Here is an 8,683-nt window from a genome sequence, read left to right on the forward strand (position 1 = left end):
AAAAATCTTTGTAGATTTGAAAAAGTGGATGAATTTCTAAAAGGTTCATGAGTTCAATAAAGTTCGTGAATTTGAAAAAAATATTCACATATCTGATAATTTCATGAATCGGAAAAAAGTCCGCACATTTTGAAATATGTTAGCAAATTTAGAAAATAGTTGCCAATTTGAAAAAATAAAACGAAATGAAACGAAATGGAAATGGAAAATATATTTACTCCCTATTATTGTGTTGTTAATAATTATTCACCATTTATTGATTTGTTTATGTCAATTTCCAATTCATATTGAATTGTACATTTGGAATATGATCCCTATGTTTCATGTTATTTGAGTTGTGATCTAAAATTTGAAAATTGAGCAAGGTTCATGCGCAAATTTACTATTCGTTTCAAGTTCTCGTAAGTTAAAAAAATTGAAATTTACCTCAATTTTTGTATGCATGAATGTAGTGCACAATCGCGAAAAAGTCCCCACTCTCTTCTAAACTACGGGTCATTACATTCTGGCGGTCCCCCATGCTTTACGTGACAAAATCTCAGAAGATCAAACTCAAATATGGTAGACTAGTGTCATAGGTAAATCAACCCACATTAGTGTGAGAGTTAAAGAGTCCCCCACCCTACTAGGTGATAAGTTAGAATGTGTTTGCACATTGGATATCTTCTTAGGGTTGCATGTTGTCACAGACGTTTAACGTCGGGGCGACATTGGCAACTGAAGACATTCCATTGGTGTTAGCCCACCATCAGGTAGACATCGTCTTCTTCTCTAGACACATGTGGTACTGGACACTTATGTATGTATGTATGTATGTATGTATGTATGTATGTATGTATGTATGTATGTATGTATGTATGAATGATGGTTTTATTTTTTCTTCCAATATTCATAACAAAAAAGGGGGCGTTGATTTTATATTTCTATGCCATGCTCAGTCGTCAGTCATACAATTCACCAAAACCAAGTGTCGATCTTGGCAGAAAGACATGATGCCAACTTGCCAAGCACGCAATCATTGGCACAAAGTGAGTCTTCAAAACAAGGAGGTACGAGATGTGGTGCAAAATAAAGATTGACTTATTGCCCAAGGCTTCACACCGGATCAAAGTTTGAACTTTATTTTGATATAAACAATCGTAGCTAGACAATAGGCTTCTAGGATCTCGCTTCACTGTGTTACACATCATAAATACCACATTACACATATCGAATGGATATAAATGTGAACTTGTTTATGTTGAACATGCTTCCGATTTTTATGACTCACAAGATCCTAATCATGTTTTCAAACTTGACTTCACACCAAGATCGCCTTTAATAGTTTCTAGTCAAAAAAGGCTTCATGAGTGGTAGGATTGACCACACAACAAATTAATCAATTTCAACTTTTACATGTATATATATTTTCCTTCATCTGCAATTCATAGTGATAGGTACCATAAATTGTGAATCTTATTATGGTCTAATATCGCAAACACACTTCGATTTCAGATAGAAGGATATACATCTAGATATTGTTGGGTGCAGGGGTTGGCGTTTGTTGAATTGTGCACCCTCTCCCTTCTCAAATAGAAATGTGCATATCTCGCGCCCTTAAGCGCTTGTAGAAATCGGTAGTCATGTTTACTCCCTCCTAACACCGAAGGTCATAAAAGGTATTAGTTAAAAAAATACTAAGTATAGAAATTGAACTAAGAAAATTTAAAGTAACAACCTTGAGTGACACTATTGCTTTGTAACCAAGTTGTTCTACAGCATTGTTGCACTTGAATGTTCTATTGAGGGTCACATACTTAATTCTTGTGGATGTTAGCATGCTGGGCTGACGCATTCCATAGTGCGAGAATATATTATTATAGCTCCAGTCTACCACAAATGTTATCGGCTCCAGAAGACATAAAGGTATTCTTAATCTGAAACGGCTGCAAAATAGTTCCATTAGTTAGTTATATGAATAATTATTACTCCTATTAGAAGAAATAAACCATTGTCCTAACGAAAATATATCTTGGTAATGTAACATTATGTTGCCTGATAGCTTAATACATATACAATATAATTATAGGTAACAATGAAGAAATGTGACTATTTACTCTACAAAATGCAAGCCCACATTTACATGTAGCTGTATACATGTACTATGTTCTACAACCAATCCACAACATATAATATGTCCTTAAGTCTCAGTTGTTTTGAATAAATACAGAAGTCGTTTGTGCGTGCAAATGTAGGAACATGTGATGTTGGTGGCATAGGACAATCACTTTATTTTGTTTCATCGAAGCATAATATTATGCATGTTTAAGTAACTTAGATATATTGTTGATAAAAGAGGTTAAAAATGTGAACTATGGAATTGATACAGTACAAGGGAATAGGAAACATCACCTTTTGTATCCAAGTTCTTCCAAAACCATGTAAATAAAGTCCCACATATTCACTGGCTCCATATTAGTTATAAAGTAGGTCTGTAAAAATTAAATATGTCAGGAGAATATTAAGGTGAATCACATTTTTCCTGCTCGGCAATAAATGTACATACTTTGCCTCCACTTCTCTTTGCACCGTCTTTGGTAGAAAGGGTTTTCTCGGCACATATATGAGCATGCACCACATTCTCAACATATACAAAATCATCACAATTCTTGCCATCACCAACAATGATCTGCAACAATAAATAATAGGTCATGTGCTTCAAACTAGAGTACAATAAATCCAGTTGTATATAAAGTTCTCTTTTGTAAAACTATATGAATTTAGGTAATATTCATGTGTGTACGTGTGTGTGTGTGTGAGAGAGAGAGAGAGAGTGATGAGTGAGTGAGAGAGAGAGAGAGTGAGTGAGAGAGAGAGAGAGAAAGAGAGAGTCTTTAAATGAAAAAATATATTTGTGTTTTTAAATGAAAAAAACATCACATGACAAGTGTGTATCCTATAATGGAGGCACCCTCCGTTGTTGCACCCATTCTAGTGACATTGCCAAAAATCCCAAATAGGTTTAGTAGTCGTGAGGCCCAGATCCACCACCCCTTGAGATATGTCTTCACCACCAAGTATCCATGGGTTGGTAATCATGGCTTGTTCCACTGCAGCGGGCATAGAGGTGCATCCTCAGGGGTTTTCCTGCAATGGGTGAAGATGACTACGTTTGGTAGCACTAGCAGGACGGAATGGGGTGTGTCTAAGTTTGTATGTGAGGAAATATCAGGTGCTCTCATTCTTGGGGTACTCCCAATGCTCCAACTTAAATAAAACAGTTTTAAGTATTTCAAAAAATTCTAAAAAAACATGAATGTTCCAAAGAAATGTAGCTACAACTTCTAAAGATCTCAGGTCCAAACTCTAAATGAACATTCAGAAACAAAAATATGAAATCTAGCCTGAATAGTGTCATAAAAAGACAAAAACAACATTTGACACTATTCACATCTGAATTTGTCTTTTTTTGTATCTGAATGTACATTTTGAGTTTGGACCTGAAAGTCTTGGGGGTTGTAGTCATATTCCTTGTGAACATCCATATATTTTTTAGAATTTTTAAAACAATTAAAATTGGTGTTTTCAAATTGGAGCATGGGGAGCACTCCAAGGACGAGAGCACCTGATATTTCCCCGCTTGTATGTGTGGTTGTCAATTTTGATGGCCAGCTAATTTTTATTTGGCTATGGTCCGAGCCTAGTTAGCATGGAAAGTTGCTAGTTGTTTTAGTTCAATCAGTTTTCCTCGAATTAACCCAAGTTTGTAATGTTTCCCGCCCCTTTTTATTCATATAAATAAGTCTAATTTCATTCCATGTTGTCGGAAAAAACATGATGCATGTGCTGATTCTACTACAGCCTACCTCAATGTGCGAGGTTGATGATTTTACGACCATATTCATGAGGAAGCATTGCATGTTGCAAACTTTTCCAAATTAATTTTCTATATATTAAGAGAGGTAGAAAACCTAGATTACTGAAAATATTTAGTTTAGAACTATGTTTTGGTGATTTTATCATGTTATGTGCAATATAGATGTACTTACCATCATTCCTCCGTAAGAAACTAAAGTTGGCACTATTGTGTCACCAGGGCCAAAGATGGGGCCAGGACGTATACAACAAGTGAGAAGCTCATCTATTCCATTGGCTCTCATCACCAGTTTTTCGGCTTCTGCCTTGGTTTGTGTGTATGCATCAGGAAACTGATAACAAGAAAACCGCAAGGTTAGCCATACGTACTGTGCCATTTGTATAAAGAGAAGAATGAAGGAAAATATGCTATTGAGAAGCTAATTAAAAACTAGAATTAGTGATATAAACTATAACACTAGTTACAGATGCAATTGTGGAGGGAGTGACAAGCAATCAACTAAATTAAATTGATTTATTCAATTATGTGGGGCAACCTTATCTGGATATGGTGTTGATTCATCTGCACCAAAGAGGCCATGAACTCCATCGAATACAACTGCACTGGAACTAGTGTATATGAGTGTCTTAACCTTGCATGTGTTACAAGCCTTGATGACATTCTTTGTCCCTGTGCTCGAGATAACAGGAAAAATGAATTAACTTGAATCTACCAGCTGCCTGATGTTCAAAAGATTAATTAAACTGGCGTACCCTCGACGTTGACCTTGTAATGGAGTTGGAAGTTGTTCTTGATCTGATCCGCGGTAGCAGTGTGGAAAACAGTATCTACCCCTTCCAGAGCTGCAGTGCACAAGACACGAATATACTATAACTCTTGTGGTCAGAGCTTAAGCAAAATATTCTTCTAGTCAAGAACAGAGATAGAATAAGGAATCAAGATTGTCTATCCCGCTGGATAGACTCTTTGTCCTTGGGTGGAGAAGACCACATGACATAGATCACATTTAATCATTTCCTCTGCTACCTAAACAAGGAATTGATAGATTCACATCTGTTCATAGCATTTCTTAGCTATTTTTCTTTCTTTTTTGCTTCTCTTTTTAAAACATAACTAACTTGTTATAAATGTAGAAAGCTATCGACGTGAAGAGATCGCACGCCCGAAGAAACCTCCATATCTATTTTTCACGGGGAGGTGATTTCACATCTACGACTCACCCTTCTACCATGGCGGCTGCGGTCGGCGGATGGCCTGCAGGGTGCGCGTGCGCCTCCCCATGAGATGCTGCAGGGCTGGAAAGGTCCGGGGGTCGTGGCTGCAGGCAGCCCGTGAGCAACCGGAGGCCTCGTCGATCTCTCTCCTCAGCAGGTACAGGAGCGTTCAGAGTTACGTGCGTCAGGCTGCCTGGAGACTCGCTGCCATTCGCGCTCCACAAGCATAGTCAAGTGAGCAGAGCCTTGAGTAGTTTGGAAGCACACCATGGGGAGCAGTGATGGCGCAGTCGCTGTCCATGAGCTCTACCTCATCGCCACGGGGTGGCCTTGGCTGCTGATATAAAAGGGGCCCTCCTCACGATACTTCACAACAGTTAACTTGTGATCTAGTTTTTCACCATTGGGGCTGCCCGGGTGGATGGATTGGTGCACTGGACCACCGGGAATTAATCCGGGAGCATCTCATGGTGTCCACGTTTGCATCGACGACACAACACACAATATCATCCACGACGGAGAAGCGGATAGTCATGGCGGCGGCGGCCTCCACTGGTCGGGAGGGCCCGTCCTCAATGATCAAGGGGTGCAAATAGCGCATCTACAGGCCCGTCAATGCATTTGCAGGCACGGCGGTGGTGGTCGCATGTCACACTCACTGACGGCACAAAGGGGATTATCACCTGGTGCGAGGGCACCGACCATTACACAAGGAGGCTCAAGGCGCCATCGGCAGAGTCTGGTGCTGATGGGCATGGGGCATGCCGGCGGTTCCCCACCGGCTTCTAGCATCGGGGCACCGGCTCCGACTGTGTGGATGCTGCAGTGTGACTTGCGGTGGTGTGGAGTGGTAAGAACGATTTTCACGCCTTTATTGGTAGGGCTCAGAAGCAAAGAACTTGTAGTGTTATCTTGATGAAACCGGTATTTACTTGATGTTGTATTGGTCTTCACTAACTGATCTTGGTATTTAGGATGAAAATCAATGTACAACATGTCTCTGGTCCAACGTGATGACGATAACACTGGGTCGTTGATCCCTTCTTGAATGTGTTGTTGTGGAAGAAGTAGACTCCGTTATATGTGTTTACTATTTCATATCCTGTAAATGTTTGTCAGTGGTTGTCTTTGGTCTTAACTCTGCTTAATAATTACCTAGCAAAAAGGGCCGTGAGTTGCAACGGGACAATAAAACCGTGGTCTTCAAATTAAGTTCGAATATTCACACTACATGTATATACACGTATTTGAATATTTGTGCATCAACCGGCTCGAATGTTGACGTAAGACATGCATTCTAACATGCTCACAATGGATCAATGTTGGACTTGATCCTTGATGCGTGCATCTTTTTGAGTACATCATTGATGCGTGTATGAGAAGGAAAAGAAAAATTCAGTCTCATGATGGATGAAAATAGAAGGGCCCTATGGCGTACCAATAGTTCGGAGGAACACTCATTTTTTTCACTTTTACGGTGGCGAGGTGGGTAATTTACATCAAATTTTGGAGCAGTTTTGATGAGAGATGAAAAATTCAAAGAAAAAATTAACGAATATTTTTTTTTACTTACGGGTGATGGGGTGGTAATTTACTTCAATATTAAGGGTAGTTTCAATGATTGGCGAAAAAAATAAAAGAAACAATTAACAAAGAGTTTCTTTTGTACTTATGGGTGGCATGGTGAATAATTTATTTCAACTTTATAGGCAACTTAGGGTAGGCGGACAGACCGGAAATCAGAGAAAGGCACCATCCTTTAATATTAGGTATAGATAAGAATTGTCGCAATGATGCAAAGGCCAAAGAAAAAGAAAGAAACTACCGGCGTACATGATACATGATGAAGTCCAAGAAAAATACTGATAAAATACCGTGTGTACATTTGCTAATTTTTTGTATGGGGGCAAAAATATTATTGGAACTCAATTGTGTTTGGAAGCCATGAACTCACAAAATGTTTAGTTGAAGTTAAAAAAACTAAAGAAGGAATACTTTCGGACAAAATAATAGGAGTACCTACCTACCCTAAAAAATGTCTTATAAAAGAATAATAGACTTGACTATCGTAGCGGCACCAACATGTAGGATTTCCCATGCGGCGGCTTCCCTCCTCTCTCTCTCATGCATGCATGTATGCATGCAAAACACATGACATCAATAGATATTCTTCTAAATTTAAATTTTTAAAAAGTTTTATCTCTCAAACCGTGAAGTCAATTGATGATCCACTTTCACCGTTAGTTTTCTCACGACGAGATCTTAAAAACTAGATCTCCTGTCAATATGTTTTGGCAACTTTTTTCCGAAGATAGTTGCCTGATTACTATCACTTAGTTGTTAGATTATGATACACTCAATTGTCAGATTAAATTAACTTGATTGTCATATTGGTGAGCTTCAATAGATACTAGTAGAAAACTTGGTCGATGGTATTTCTGTGGCTTAATGCCTATTTTGTCCTGTTGTTAACACTTAGAAATTCACTCTATACCTCTTTTTTACCAAACACTCTATACCTTTCATAAACGTTACAACATCTAAAAACATACATACCTATTATCCGGTAACAACACTTAATTATTGCAGCAACTGTTCACAATTAGCATTCGCAACTATGTTGACATATTCTGGCAACTAGAGGCGACAATTTTTTTTTTTGAGAAAACATGACAACATGAGATCTTGTTTTGAAGCGGTTCGTCGAGACGAGCTCACCGATGAAAACGGATCACCAATCAGATTAACGGTTAGTTAGACAAAACATTTTAAAAAACTGAAAAAAGCAATTAGTACAATGATGTTAGTATGATGTGTAAGATTCATGCATGCACGCATGGATTCTCTCTATATCAAAATTCCATTGGGATGCCGCCGCACCGGACGACACTCATGCGCACTATGTACTTTTATTTTCCTAAGAATAATAGAAGTACCTTGTGTGAGCTGGGCCAATTGGCAGACGTCGACAGAGATGTAGGCGGCGCGGCCGTCACGGAGAGCGGCGCCAAGGAGCGCATCATCCTCGTCGGGCTCCATGGTGACATTGGGGGCGAGGTCGGTGATCCGCACGCGCCAATCTCCGGAGCGGAGCAGCGCCGCGACCAGGTGCCTCGCCATGAATCCCCGGCCGCCGGTCACCGCGCACAACCGACGTGCTTCCTGGCCGACCGGGGAAGGATCCATGCATGCGCGTGCTAGCAAGTACTGTACGTACGTATTAGTACAATCCAGCTGCTAGCTTGATAGCTGTACTATATACGGATGTGTACGATTTTAGTCGCTCGATCCTTTGGGTTGCCCTGAAGAAAACTATGACTGATCAAGGAGACCGACGACGATGAAGGAAATGCTAAAACGACTGGCATATTAGTAGCGTGTGTTTCTCGGCAGGAGTAAGTGACCGATTGGCCGTTAGGTGGAAAACATAATGTCATGGCAGACCTATCTGACTCTGCATTGCTGTATTAGTGACTTAATTTCTTGTAAAATACCAAATATACTATAGGAAAATTAATTAATGGTTGGTCGATCGGATTTGAGGCAGCCATGCATGGTGCGCCGCACAAAATAGTACTCCCTCTGTACCTAAATATATTTTATACAGAGAGAG

General features: G+C 39.5%; 1 protein-coding gene across 3 annotated transcripts; it reads right to left on the bottom strand.

Annotated features, from left to right (window-relative positions):
- Positions 1–1,107: 1,107 nt before the first annotated feature.
- LOC147962293 (3beta-hydroxysteroid-dehydrogenase/decarboxylase-like) lies at positions 1,108–8,458 on the bottom strand. Of its 3 annotated transcripts, XM_087535887.1 has the most exons (9): positions 8,007–8,458; positions 4,609–4,698; positions 4,392–4,525; positions 4,029–4,187; positions 2,615–2,668; positions 2,546–2,578; positions 2,392–2,471; positions 1,718–1,925; positions 1,108–1,636 (listed from the first exon to the last, which is right to left on the bottom strand). In XM_087535887.1, the coding sequence occupies exons 1-9, from the start codon at positions 8,254–8,256 to the stop codon at positions 1,568–1,570; spliced, it is 1,077 nt and encodes a 358-aa protein (XP_087392013.1). In that variant the 5' UTR covers positions 8,257–8,458; the 3' UTR covers positions 1,108–1,567. The 3 variants fall into 3 exon arrangements, with proteins under 3 accessions (XP_087392013.1, XP_087392014.1, XP_087392012.1); XM_087535888.1 differs by having other exon boundaries at positions 1,797–1,925; positions 2,546–2,668; positions 8,007–8,457; XM_087535886.1 differs by having other exon boundaries at positions 2,546–2,668; positions 8,007–8,455.
- Between the last annotated feature and the right edge of the window lie 225 nt (positions 8,459–8,683).

This window comes from Triticum urartu, chromosome 7A (assembly GCF_056163025.1).
Source record: "Triticum urartu cultivar PI428250 chromosome 7A, HENAU_Tu73, whole genome shotgun sequence".
In the NCBI taxonomy this organism is placed as follows: domain Eukaryota; kingdom Viridiplantae; phylum Streptophyta; class Magnoliopsida; order Poales; family Poaceae; genus Triticum; species Triticum urartu.

What these genes read in the sequence shown, in the direction of transcription:
- LOC147962293 (XM_087535886.1), bottom strand. Translation starts at nt 8,256, where the DNA reads ATGGATCCTTCCCCGGTCGGCCAGGAAGCACGTCGGTTGTGCGCGGTG. An exon ending in TTTCTTACGGAGGAATGATG is followed by an intron (nt 2,669 to 4,028) that starts GTAAGTACATCT and finishes TTATTGTTGCAG; the next exon opens with ATCATTGTTGGTGATGGCAA. An exon ending in CAAAGAGAAGTGGAGGCAAA is followed by an intron (nt 2,472 to 2,545) that starts GTATGTACATTT and finishes TAATTTTTACAG; the next exon opens with ACCTACTTTATAACTAATAT.